The sequence below is a fragment of the Elaeis guineensis genome, chromosome 4, assembly GCF_000442705.2.
Source record: "Elaeis guineensis isolate ETL-2024a chromosome 4, EG11, whole genome shotgun sequence".
Classification (NCBI taxonomy): Eukaryota; Viridiplantae; Streptophyta; class Magnoliopsida; order Arecales; family Arecaceae; genus Elaeis; species Elaeis guineensis.
The window spans coordinates 27,362,271-27,376,879 of record NC_025996.2 but is presented as its reverse complement, the minus strand read 5'-3'; the positions used below and the strand labels follow the sequence as shown (position 1 = coordinate 27,376,879).

The 14,609-nt window shown below is 39.5% G+C and overlaps 1 protein-coding gene across 7 annotated transcripts in view; it reads right to left on the bottom strand.

Moving 5' to 3' along the window:
* Positions 1 to 14,609, bottom strand: part of LOC105043212 (protein MICRORCHIDIA 2) — a 66,108-nt gene that overhangs the window by 21,244 nt on the left and 30,255 nt on the right. For all 7 annotated transcript variants that reach the window (XR_012140826.1, XR_012140830.1, XR_012140825.1 and 4 more), the window contains 4 exons: positions 6,944 to 6,995; positions 6,749 to 6,860; positions 3,714 to 3,958; positions 1,649 to 1,719 (listed from right to left, as the gene is read on the bottom strand). Coding sequence is in view for 1 of the 7 variants with exons in the window: in XM_010920676.4 (XP_010918978.1) it covers positions 1,649 to 1,719; positions 3,714 to 3,958; positions 6,749 to 6,860; positions 6,944 to 6,995 (480 nt within the window). In the remaining 6 variants the exon portion in view is untranslated. The remainder of the gene's footprint in view (positions 1 to 1,648; positions 1,720 to 3,713; positions 3,959 to 6,748; positions 6,861 to 6,943; positions 6,996 to 14,609) is intronic.

The window sequence follows — 14,609 nt, the reverse complement described above, 5'->3', positions numbered from 1 at the left end:
AAGTCATTTCATTGTTTCAAAACACATCCTCAATAGCTCTCAGCCTCTCACTTTATGTGATGCAGCCCCCCAAGCACCTTGTCTACTAGGCAGTCTAAACAGATGGCCTTGTCATTAGGTGCATGCATGGGATAAGGCAAACATCGAAGACCTGTTTTAAATATGATCAATTTATATTAGGTTTGGTGGTTTAACAGTTGCTAAACCCTAGAATGAAGCCAACCAAAATCCTATTCCGTAGGTTTTGGCTGAGGAAGAATAAAAGTGGGGACATGAGAAGAAAGAAAGGGAGGGGGTGGGTGTGTGGGGCAGCAGCAGCATGAAAGTCAAGTGATGGTGGCTATGGTGGTGGATGTTTCCCAGCAATGACATTGCAGCAACAGGTGAAGGAGATCCATATTTGTTCCCCTCCTCTCCTTTACATACCCTCATTTTTTTCCCTTATGGGTTACTCTTACCTTTGGGTCCCCATCAATATGGCATAAAGCCACCAGGCAGCCCCTCAGCCACCTGGGCACAATGTAATAATACCATTATTATTACTACTGCTTCAGTCATCTTTCATGGTAGAATCTCTATCTGATAGCCCAAAACTGCTGCAGGTGTATATAGATTGGCCGAATGAAGTTAAGAGTAAAGCTCATCACACAAGGTTGACAAGAGTGGATGGGAGGGGAGGGAGGAAGAGAGAGCAAGAGCGAGAGAGAGAGAGAGAATCAGCCCAGCCTTGACTCCTACCATTGTTTAGCTTTGACAAACAATAAGTGAAAATTAATTTCTAACTCTATTCAATGGTGTGACTGGGGAAATCTTGGCTGGAATTTAACAACCAACAAAAAATGGGAGGAAGAAAATTCATTACCCCATGCCAGACTAAGATCATATGATTTTGAATGATTTTATTCAGTAACCTGTAAGTTATGGTGTATTAGCAGTGGAGGAAGAACCCAAAAATACTAGCCAAACAAGAGAATGAGTAATTTAACCGTAAGAATCCACCACATGTTAATGAAACCTAGTAACATAACCACATGGCTTCAGTACACATTGACATGCTCTCACAAATAACTCACCCTCCAGATATAAACTCAAGGAAATGCATGCAGCTTAAAGCTATCTTGATTGTGTGGTTTGCAGGGATTTCCATATTAACTCTGTTTTTTCATTATTAGAATATGAGTACACATTCATATGCAATAAAGTGCCCACAAAAGAAAAGAAAAACTTGCTGTACAAAGACTATAGGCTAGTGTAAAAGACAAACAGAAAGCATTTTTTCAATAAAGAATTTCATGAGAAAAAGGTGGGATGTGAGGATATCAGAGTAACATATCATGATGAAGCCATATACAAAAAATACAACTGCATAAAGAATAGTAAACATACCCCAAAACACAAATTACAGTAATAAAAGTAATAGTAATTCCAGCAGCAAAAGGTCAAAAACAATACAAACTTAGCCTAAATTTGTAAAATTTACAAGTGAGGGAAACAAAAAAATAAAAACATAAACAACCTATTATGATAACACAAAATGAAGTTAACAAAAACACTACATAAATGCATTAATGAATACTAGTTGCAGAATAACTTCTTAAGATGCAAAATCTATTTACCAGACATAAGGAAACTCAAAGAAGGTATTCACCTCAATCAAATCAGATAGCTCCACAATAGGATGCTGAGCATGAGCTTGAACAGAAGGCAGTGCAGAAGAACCTGAATATAAACAATTACAAGCAGAAAATTAGCAGTCCAAAACAAATATTAGGTCTGGTAATTTGATGTTAAGCTTCTCTTGTCATTGGAAAATTTTAGAATGTCAGTCATTCTTCAAGCTTGAGAAAGAAAGCAATTAAAACTACATAAGCTTCTACCTAATGATATTCAGAAAAATCTTGCTTGCAATAGTTATCTATATTACTGTAGGCCAGCTTTTATTCTCTAAAAGATGTGAATTATGACCAATTATTTGGATTATAGATGTTATCATAAAGAGAAAGTAACATGGAAATTGTACTTCTCTATTAAAACACCTTGATCGGAAGTTCCAATTTCACATTTTCACCAACCTGAGGTAGATACAGGTGTCTATATCTTTACAAAGCATAAAACTATTTTCAAGGATTCTCATACTCTGCAGTTTCAAGGTGAAGTGAAGAATGGTTGGAGAAACACCAGAACATGCATGATCTCATGGTTCAAAGAATTCAATATTATTTGCTATTATCAAAAAGGCATTCACAATCTGTCTTCAATCGGTTGCAAATCCTTCTTTCCAATCTAGAGCAATTGCTGCAGCAAAACCAGCTTCTTCATTTCTTATGGAAATGTTTCCATCCAGGTCATCTCAGGGCAGGCCACACTTAACTTTTCAATCTATATATACGTTCCCATTTTCTTGATAATTTGCAGCCCTTAATATTATTGGAAACAAGGATTTATGTAGATGACACATGGTGTGTGAACCAGTAGCCAGAAAAACACCCATACTGCCAACATATATTCCATCCCATGCCAAAACTATTACAAATCTTTTTATTAAAATTTAAAAAGGTACTTGTCAGTGCCATGTCAACCCAACACCAGTGCCACTGTTCCAATACTGGCCCCGCATGGACAGAGACATTAAACCTTACTGGAATAGATACTCTGAGTAACTGGAATTGATGCATGATGCATCACAAGCAACCATTGAGTTGCCTCAAGGAACCATACTGTTCCATGAATCACCTAGTAAGTGAAAACATTTGCTTCATCACAAGCAGGGTTGCTGACTTCACTGTAGATCACTACCAAAAAAAAATGCGATCGAAACAGGAGCAATCGTCCTTGTTTCAATCCAACGGAAGGCAGAGAAGAGGGCCTCCATGCTGGCCACTGCCGGCCTCCTCGCCCTCTCTAGATCCTTCCATTCCTCCCTCTTCCCTCTCCCCCCTCCCTCTCTCCCTTTCTCCTGTTCTCTCTCTCCTCTGCTTTCTTTGCCGTGTCGGTTCGGGTGGTTACAGAACAGTATGGGGGCACACCGAACCTTACCGCCAATCGACAGGCACGGCATCTGGTTCCGGCACAGCAAACCTTGGTAAATATTATTTTCATTGTTAAGACTTCTATAATTAGCAGCATGTACAGTGTGCCATTCCATAAAAAAAGCTACATCATTCTCTCACAATCCAAATAATGACTTCACTTCGCACTAAATAACCATCCCAGTCACTTCCAGGCACTTCAAAGAAGTTCGTGGAACAAAGATACTCATTTTTACAGACATTTCTACAGAAATTACTGAAATGTCTCTCACAAATATACGTTCCCCAGACATTTCTACAGAGTCCTTTAGTTATCTATACCCATTTTTTCTCAGTCCATTACAAACAACCATATCCTCTATTAGTGAAACAATTTTTCATCTAAGATACTCATTTCTGAAAAAACCCTTTATTGTTAGTTTAATACCATATCCACGTGGGGATTCTTATCAATGTAAATTCACATCATGTAACTGACGCTTTATTTCAGCAGCATTGAATTCCCTACTCATTATTAATTCATACATTTTGAAGGATGTAATGACTGTCTCAATGTCTATGTGTTGCAATTATGTAATCATAACTATATTTCAATTGTCAGTTCAGAGTAACAATCTGCCCCTGAACAAAACCGTATAGACTGTATGTAACTGAAAAAAGGATGAGATGATATGATAGCATTACCAGCAGCTAGTCCAATTATAGACTCGGCTGGCTGGTCCTGAAAATCAGCTGGGAGTCCAATAACTGGCTCCTTGGCTCGTAACCCCTGCTGCACATTGGCTGAGAGCCCTATTACATGTTCACCAGCAGTTGTTTTCTGCTGCATGCTTCGTGCAACCCCTTGAGAATGTTTATCAGATCCTTTCTGTTTAACACGTATGTCGGCATTTGAAGACTGATACCCAATCAGATGACAATTATTTTTCCTGCATAAACCAAGAATATCAAGCTATATAAAATTATAGATCAATTATACATGATTCTAATCAGAAATCATCAGGCATAACCATTATTAGACAACTATAAAGAATAACAAATGATATACTTGTTTAACATGAGTAGAAACTAGTCTGACATTTACATCTTCTGCCATTATAAGTTCAAGCATGCTAATTGCAGAGGATGGTTAAAATAAAAGAAACATTTAAGTATCCCATTTCTAAAGATATTAAGATGAGATAGCCAGGTATAATACTTCAAAAGAAAAACTATAGAACAGATATGTAATGTTAATGGTCATGGTGCTTGTAACAACGGCTACGTGTGTGTGCGCATGTGTGTGTACAATATAAAAATATTTAACAAACAAATTGACTACTATTTTGTCCATATAACTGAGTTTTGAGTGCAGAATTTACCACATCAACTTGCAATTTACATCTTACTGCCCTATTATGCTAGACACTAAAGGTGGAAAACTAAAGAAAAGCAACACAAGATGAATATTACCCCAGCATAGCATAATCATGTCAACCTGACCAATCACTAATACACTCTTTAATTCTTGTCAAACCAATAAGTAGATAAACTGGGGTAGCAAAGAGAGGCACCATTAATCAAACTGTACATTTAGGATCCAACTTTAACAAAATGCATGTACATATGGCATACCCCATCAGGATTTGGATATGATTACGGATAATAATTAGAAGATTCAATTTATATTGGGCATGAATAAATAGATTCTCATAATCTATTTATGGATACAGGTAGTCCTTATGTACAGTTAATTATGTACTTAATACATGCATACTACACAAATATGTGCACATGCACGCACCTGTGCAAGCATATGCACATACATGCATGCCATACATGCATGTGAGCATGTGCATCTATACAGGCACATAGACAGACAGCCAACAGTTCCACCAATCTCATTCCTAGAAACTTTCACCACATTTCTGTGGAGCAAGTTTCAAAACATATATAGGCATAGCTATGTAAATATCATAAATCAATTGAATGCATAACTCTGTTCAAACACCTAAGGATAAGAGGCATTTATCACCCTTCAATTATTCTGACTACCTTGCAGTGCTTAAACTCACTTCACATAAGCATAGTTGGTCATCATTGTGTCCAACATGTATCTTTCTGTGATTCAGATGCAAAATAAGGAGATAAATGCGTATCATTGTCTTCCTTAAAGCATGATCACACATTGGAGTATTGAGCATTCACTAATACCATGTTGCTCTGTGTAGATGATATTTCATTACTGGAGGATGGCCATTCTCAAGCTTGGAACCATGTAGATAGTACAATCAAGTATATATTTCCATCCATTGACTACCACCAGTAACCTGTAAAATTATTAATTTGAGAACTACTCCCTAACATTTATAATAAAGAACTTTTATGAGTTAATACCTTTAAATTATCCCTAAAAAAGTATTGCAGCAAACTCTAGTGACTCTAGGCCATAAAAAAAATGTTCAAAAAAAATTTGAACATGTAGCAGCGCACATGGATAGGGTTGGTGATATAGCTTAGGGTAAAGCCAGTAGCTATGATGACCAGCTGAACCATGCCAAGCTTCACCAGAAGCCTACGGATTCATAGGTGAAGACATGTTTTCAATATGTGTAGCTGAATGATTCTAACATGTTTCCTTATTATTGAGTCCTATTTCAAGTATGATTTCATACTGAATTTAACACCTGAATTAGGGTTAAGGATCATATCCTATACATGCTTGTAATATATTGTATGAACTATGAAGGTGGCCTTTTGACATGTTAATAGAATTTTTCAGAGAGATCTTTCTTCACCAAATGAAGGGTTCTTTAGTCTAATTTGCTTCAATCTGTGTGTAGATCATTTAAGTCTAATCTCACCAATCAAATTACTTTTCACCCTTCTCTAGTTTGGGTTAGAAGCTAAACCAAGAAACCAACCCAATATCCATCTTAATCTTTGGAACCAGAACTGAAATAATGAATGTTGGAACCAACCCAACTGAACCCAATCAAGATCAGGTTTGTTCAGGTCGATTCCCAGGTTATCCTTTAGGGGGCCTTGGGGGAGGAGGGGAGGGGTGGGGGGAGCAAATGAAGAATTGATCATTTTTAAAAATGTACTAAAAATTAACAAATGCAAATAAATTCCATAGCCATCAAGATAACTGCAAACTTGTCTTACAAATGCCAAAAAGACAAGAGAGAACCAACAAATCTATTTAGTAAAGGAGAAAAAGGAGTGATTGACCATCATTCAAATGTTTAGCACAAGCATAAGCAAATGTTGAATTAAACAAAACACTCTATTTTTATATGATATATATTGGCATATATTTACTATATATGATACAAATAATACACGTACGGATTTGTTTGGGCAGGAAAACCGGGTTACCAACCACCTAACCCAGATCCAAACTGATCTAATCAAGTTTTGAAAACTTGAAAGCGGAACCAGACCAATCCTCTTTAGAACCCAAACCAAAAACGACCCAAATCACCCAGCAATGTCGATTCAGTTTGGTTCTAAGGTTGACCCAAAACCATGTGCACCCAATAGAATATGCATCAAAAGGACATCAACCCAGCAAACATACAGCAGATAACAGAAATGAAAGAATTAAAACTAAAAAATTTGAACCATGGCACATAAAACGCTTTCTTCCTTGTATGGTCTTTGATACCTAAAGAAATGGCTATTGAATATACAAGAACATGTGCCCAAAATATATTGACATATTTGAAAAATATTACCAGTAATCAAGGACTATTTGCCTAAGCTTTGTTTCCAATCTAATAAATAATGGTGTCCTTTCAAAGTCCTGTTTGTCATGAGCAGGCTCAATAAAATTTGCCTCAAGAACTCCTGCATGTTGATCAACATGCGATAGATTTTAAATAAAAACAAATGAAATCCTTGAAAATGAAATACTTTTATCAAATGCATACCAACAACACTTCTTCCTCGACTAGAACCCTCTTGAACCACCTTCCAGAATGGCTGCAGATATCATATGCTAAAACTTGGTTATCATATGCTAAAACTCTCAGATTTCATTAAGTTGATTTGCAATACAAATCATGAATAAGCAATCAGCAAAGAAAGAGTATAAGGAACAAGGATTGCCGTACCGGGTTGAACCGCCCGATACGGGGTGTGCCGAACCGTCCTGACGGAGAACCGAGACGGTTCCGGCATGCAAAACGGCACATGCCGATGCCGGAGAAGAAAAAGAGAAAAAGAGAGAGAGAGGGAGGGAGGAAGAAAAAGAGGGAGGAGAATCCGCCGGAGGAGCCGCCGGAGGGCAGCCGTGGCCGTCGAGCGACGAAAAGCGCTCCCGCAGCTCCGCGTAGGGAACAGGGGCGATTCGCCCCTGTTTCTCGGAGCTTTTTTTTAAAAAAGCCTTTTCAAAGTGAAGTCGGCATGGGTTTTGCCGGTTTTACTTAAGTGAAGCCGGCAAGGATTTTGCCGGCTTCACTTAAGTGAAGCCGGCAAAACCTTTGCCGACTTCACTTTTGAAAAGGATTTTTTAAAAAAAAGCCTCGAGAAACAGGGGCGGATCGCCCCTGTTCCCCGCGCGGAGCCGCGGGAGCGCTTTCCACCGCCTGACGGCCACGGCTGCCCTCCGACGGCCCCTCCGGCGGATTCTCCTCCTCTTTTTCTTCCTCCCTCTCTCTCTCTCTCTCTATTTCTCTCTCTTTCTCTCTTTTTCTTCCCCGGTTCGTCCGTGTTTTCCTTCGTCGGTTCGCCTCGGTTCGAAACGAAACAGAGGCGTGCCGTACCGTACCGCCGGCCGATCCGGCCACCGGTACCGGTTCCACCAACCTTGATAAGGAACATGACTACACATTTTCTTATAATGTCCACCATTGCATAGAATAACTATGTGTCACACTTGATGCTTGGATCTTGATTAACCTATTGATAAAGTATCAAAGCTACATAAAAACCTGATGGGGGCAAAAACAATATGAAAGCTCATTAGTTGTGGATGTGGCCACAACAAGTGCTTCAATATAGAAGAATCTAACACAAGACCAAAAAATCAGATACAGGACATATCTGTATAATAAAGGTGTTTATGAATAGATTTATGTATGTAATGAACAGTCAATTGGACCAATTGCTTATAATTTGTAAAAACAGTAAAAGTTTTTCAAAGTGTTACATTGTATAGTTTAAACTGATGGATGTATTATCTCTCTAGACCTGTATGGATAATATATGGAGTTTAGCGTCCACCGTTCCCTTGTGCTAATCTCTTTGATTTGGCCATCACAACTAGCTATTCGTTGGTTTTTGACTTTCTAGTTCATCACATTGATAAACTTGTGATTTATTGTTTCACATCACAAGGCATGACTAGTGGTCTCTGATCAATATATTAATATGACATAAGAAGTATTAAAACTTGTGCTATTTAATCTCTATTATTTAGTATGTGATGCTTCTTACTTTCTTTTTTAGGAATTGTTAATCATAAAAAATTATTCACAAGCCAATCAACAAAGTTTCAACGAATACATGCTATCAGCCCATCACACACATTTTCACGGTCACCAAGCCCAAGACCAAACCCAAGTTAAAGCCCAAATTTTTAGCCACAAAAATAAGCACACAGCCCAAAGCAAGTCACAGCCCAAAGCAAGACAACGCCGCTCGGTCCACACATGGCGCACAGAGAAATGGCCACTCGGTCCATCCATGCAGCTCACAGGCATGGCTATGAGGGCATTGTGTGAGGGCACGAGGCACTATGCGAGCGCGGTTTAAACCGCCTGGGATGTGGACAGACGAGCTTTAGGTTTTTAAAAAATAAAAAGAGAGAGAGGGAGGTGGCCAGGGTCTTGAGACATGAAAAAGGGTTTGGGATGCCAAAGCCTAAAGATGAAAGAAGGGAGGCATGAAGGCTTAGGAGACTTGGGATGCCCAGGATTTGAGGTCTTTAAGGCTATAAAAAAAGGTATGGGGCGGCCCAAAAAAAGAAAATATGGAGAGAAATTTTGTAGAAAAAGAGAAAAAGAAAGGGAGGTTGTCCGGTGTTGGAGTTTTGGGAGAGAATTTTTGACGGCATAAAGAGGTTCTGCTGCTTCTTCTTCTTCAAGTTCTTCTCTAACAATCAAAAAAGATGGAGCTTTTGGCGGTGAGCAAGATCCAACCTATGAGCAGCTAAACCCTTTGTCCTCAGTAGATGAACTCCTTAAGATCAGATTTGTATTTGCTTTCTTGAATCTTATTGTGTATTTTTCTTCTTATGCAATCAACTACTTGAACATTGTAACATATCGTTCTTTTCAATTAATATTGAATATTTTGCAAACATGAATAGTTACTGTGATTTTATTCATGTGTTTAAGTAGTAGTATTTCTTATTTTGTGGTAGTTATTCTCGAATAGTTTATGACTACGTAGAGACGAGTCGTGATTTGAAGATATGATTCGTGCTCAGCGAGATAAACTATGTTGAGTACAAGACCATGAATTTATTTCTTGATCATCACTAAGGCTTGTAGTTTTTAATAATCTTGATTACTTTAATTAAATACTGATCTATGATTAAGGACGGATTCGAAAACCCTAAGGCACTTTCTTTTACTTGATTTTTCTAAAACTTTATTTCTATCAACTTGTTTCTTTTGTCTTTCTTAAATCCTAAAATTCTTATTCCTTCATCATATTTTTTAATTTGAACACAACTCAGCCCATTGATCCCTAAGGATTCAACACCTGATCTCACATTATTCTACATAATAGTTGAGTTAGATTAAAACTTTTATCTTTGGTGCTTGCGACAACATCAATCTCTTTTCTAAAGGACCATTTCAGCATCACTTGCTATGACTTTACAAGTCATGGTTTATCATTCAATCATTTGTCAAGCTTCTGATTTGGTCCTAAATGCAGAATGGGTCTTACTTGCCCGAAGTAGGAGCATATAGGGGAGATGAAGGTGCAGAGAATCAGAACTCTCATAAATATTTAGAATGGGGAGCAAGTTTTTAAGAGAATTTGCAGCAGATGCAGGCATGCAGCACCCTTGATAGAATACACCTGCTACCATGGTTCGCCGAACCAGATGGTTCGTCGCTTGCTGAACCATATTGGCGGCTAACCGATGCAGTTCGAGCGTTCGATTCAGAACACTGACGAAAATAAAGTGAGGGAGAACGAAAGAGAAGAAGAAAGCGAGAGAGGGGAGAGAAGGAGAAAGGAAGGCCGGCGGTAGCCCACCAAAGCCATCGAAGGGCCGTCGAGACTCCAGATTTGCGCGGTCCTCCGTAAGAGACTAAGAAGAGAGAGAGAGAGATAGAGAGAGGGGGAAGGAAGGGGAGAGGAGGGAGGAGAAGGTGGTAGGGAGGCTGTCGGAGGGCCATTGGGTGGCCATCGTAGCTGTTGAGCTGCCCAAAATCCCCTACGGCAGCTCGGGAGGCCTCGACGTCCCTCCAACGACCTCAACGGCCCTCCAGTGGCCATCGCAGGTGTCTTTACTGGCCATTCGTTCCTTCTCTCCCTCCCCCCTCTCTCTTTCTCTCTCTTTTCCTCCCCGATTCATCCCCCATTTTCATGTCGCTTCGAGTCCGGTATGGAACGTACCGACTCATACCGCCCGTCGGCCAACACAGGATCCAATTTTGAGTCGACGATCCTTACCTACAACTAAGGCACATGCCAATCATATATCAGTAGTCTTCCACTCAAAGTATCAGTTATTAGATTATTTGTGTTTCCCACTTTAATCTTTCATTGCAGAATCATTGGATTTTCTTAGCGACATGCATATTTTACTCCCTTGCTAAAAAACTTGTTTGCCATCCTTATGGATCAAAAATAAGATTCTTTTTTCCAAGAGTGCACCACCAATCCTCTACAATCTACATATCCATACCCGATGACATATGTTTAGCCAAACACATTGCACATGCTCATGCATACTTCTCAATAACAATAGTGCTATCATTCACTCATCTTCCTCAAGGCATCAGACATTGATATTTCTTAGCTGTCATAATATATGGTCAAGTTGGAGATCAACCATTACCACCATACATAAAGCAATTTTGTTACCCTATCCATTTGCTAAGTGATAACACCTCTATTATGATTTCTCAGATGAGTTTCAACTAGTCAAGTGGTTATTGGCATCTTTTACCCATGAACTGACTTTCCCGATGGTCTACCTTGTGGAGAGTCAACTTGCACAATCAACTCAATTGGTAGAATAAATCCCTCACTGCTATTGCAAGTATAGGCATGTCTTTCACTAGTATTGCACTCAATCAACTTTTGTTCATCAGCTGCATAAGTGCTATAGAATGTACTTGGCATCTAATCAAACCTATCATGACAACCACTCTTCTAGCTATATCTAAATAATACTAAAATTTCCTTTTCATGGTCAATCAATGATAATTTTATAGTGGTTCCATTGTCTATATGGCATGCACTTCTAGCTAAGGTTAGCCAAACCTTCCTGAATCACCTAATTCAAGACGGTTCCGGTGTTTCAAAATAGTATAGGAGAATCGGGCCAGATGGACCGATTCCCCGATTTCAGGTAGTACTGGCCTAGTTCACCAAGCTAAACTAACCAAGTTCTTATAAATCATCGCCTACTTTTCATCAATCCTAAATCCTAACCCTCTCAAGCCTTTCTCTCCCATGGATCTCTCTGCCTCACCAACTTAATCCTCGTCTTTCGATGATGATGCCAAACTCTCCCTTCTAATTCAAGGACAATGATGACCTCATCTTCCTAATGCCACTCCTTGCACCCCCAACTCCCCCCCCCAACAAAAAAAATAAAAATAAAAATAAAAAAAACCCTCCACCTTGCCCTCCTAAGTTTAACAGCCTTGTCACCATCAAGGAAGCCATCAAGTCCCATGGTCTGCTTGAACCCTAGTGCCTCCCTCCATCACCCCCTCTCTCAATCTCTCTCTAGATTTATCCTAAAATGGCTAACCAACATCAAACTGCATATTGTATGTCGGTATGGTACAATAACATACCAACGTGATACTTGATCAGTGAAAGTCATGATATCAGTTTGGCGAACGCTGCTTATAGCAAAACCTACCTTTATTGCTTTTCTTTTCTTTTGTCTCTGTGTTTTCAACGGTGCCGGGGTGGGGATGTTGGAAGAGTATCTTGTTGATATTTTTCTATTAATCATATGTACTTTCTTCCTTTTTGCATCCAGTGGAAATGTTTATGACATGTGCTACTGGGACATGGTCTAAGGATTTGTGTAGGCATCTGTTTAGTCTAGCATTACTTGTGCATCGGGCAAATCTTAAGTACTTAAATAGGGCTAAGAATCCAAATAACAACTCATGGCTAGCCTTTTAGGTGAGGTTCTCGATCATTACGAATGACACTAGAGTTAGCCTAGTCCATGACCCATGTGGAGTGGGGGAAGCTGCAATATAGGCCCTTTTGGGGCTAACCACAAGCCAATCATGATGTTTATGATTAGATAACACCAAGACCCATGTGAGTGCATTTAGTCCAACGTTGTCTGTGTGATGGGGAGATCTTGGGCACTTAATCAAGGTCAAGAATCAAAATAATAATTTTCAGCGAGCCTTTTATGGGATGTCCTGTGGCTCATTTTACATTGAGAAATCGAAGTCATTTGCTATGTCCTAAGGAAATGACATAACACAGTTAATAACTTGATATGGTTGACTACATCACGGACATGGTAGCATTACACAGTTCATGCAATAAATCAAAACAGCATGGACTCTCACCTCAATCATGCTTTCAGCTATTCTCAAAGGAAAGAAAGCATTAGAAGGAAAGCCTGCTATTTTGACCCTAGCGAACTGAAGAAAGAAGAGGAAAAAAAAAGAGGAATAAAATGAAAAAGGGAAATAAATTCTTACTCCCTTAAACTCTTACCTTGATCATGCTTCTGGCTGCATAAAAAGAAAATCAATTGTTTATGTAATCACCTAGGCCCATGGCCTAGGCCCAAATAAACTAAGAGCCGCCTGTAAAGGTGATGCCCTTCTTATGGATAAACAAAAGAAGAGGGGGCCGGCACCATGTGCTCTTTGTTTCCACCCACACCCAACAAAAACCCAGCCGCCCTCCTCTACTCTCACACGCACACACTCTCTCTCACACCCCCAAAGCTCTTCCTCTCTCACAACCCGAAAGATCTCATGCTCTTTTTTTCCTTATTTTCTCTCTCTTTTTCTCCCAGAGCTAGCCCAGGGTTCTTACATCCTATTCTGTAATGGGAAATGAGGCAAGGTTAGTGGTTCATTCCCCTATTTCAATAATAATTAGCGTAGAAACTGGAATTTTGGGGTGTCTGAAAATTTTTAGAAGGAAAAGTTTGGAATTTGGGAAATTTTTAGAATGATTTTGAAATATTGGTGTGGCCCTAATTTGATATATGAGTGATTTGGAGATGATTAGGTCCAAAGAAGCCTACCAAAGTGATCTAGTACCGATCTAGTTGACATCTATGGGGTGAGTAACACCATTTTATAAAAATTGTTTAAGATTAACTGTGCGAATTGATATCATGATTCCAGAATAAATTACATCTGAAACTTCATAATTATGTGGAAATTGATTATCATTTGCACATCTGCAAATCAACTATATGGTTGAATCATTATTATGGGTCAAGCATGTAAAACTAAATTGTTGCATGTTTAATTGTAAAAATTTGAAGTGACATGGTAAAAGAAAAGACAAGAAAACTTGGCTTATGCTTTATATATGTATGTGCACACGCGCGCGTCACCTGACTCACAACCCAACTATGAGATGAGTCTGGACTTGATTATGTCATAATCCCCAAGCTGCAAGGGTAAAAATGTGAGTCAACGACTAATCATGGTGATTCTCAAGCCTTAAAAATGCAGGCCCACTAGTAAAATCGTGGAGATTCCCGGGCCATAGGGTTAAAAATGCAGGTCCATAAGTAAAATCGCAGTGATTCCTAAGTTGCGGGATTAAAAAGGTGGATCAACAAGTAAAATTGTGGGGACATAATTTGGTCGTAATTCGGGTTGTAGACTGTAGAGTAAAATGAACTAGATATTTAGGTATAAGTACATGTATAGGTATGTATACAAGTATATGATTGCAAGTATGATATAATCATTAGCATGATTTGCCAAACGTACCAGTGGCTAATTGATGCGATCGAACATCCGATTCGGAATGCCAGCAAAAAAGAGCAAGGGAGAAGGAAAGAGAGGAGGGGAGAGAGAGAGAAAAAGAAAGGGAAGGGGAGGGGAAGGCCGGCGGTGGCCCGTTGAGGCCGCTGGAGGGCCATCGAGACTCTAGGTCTCTGTGGTTCTCCACAAAAGAAACTAAAAATAGAGAGGGAGAGGAAGAGAGGAGGGAGGAGAAGGTGGCAGGAAGGCCATCGGGCGGCCCAACCCAGCCCCCCCAGCCCAGCAGCCGATCTTAGTGTCGGGCTTCTTTAAAAAAATCCAATGAAACAGAGGCAAAACTTTATTTCGAACTAGCGGCAACCACAGAGGGGTTTGGGCCGCGGCAGCCGCACGAGGGTTTGGACTGCCCGACGGCCTCCTCACCGCCTTTCTCTCCCTTCTCCTCTCTCTCTATCTCCCTCTTCTCAATTTC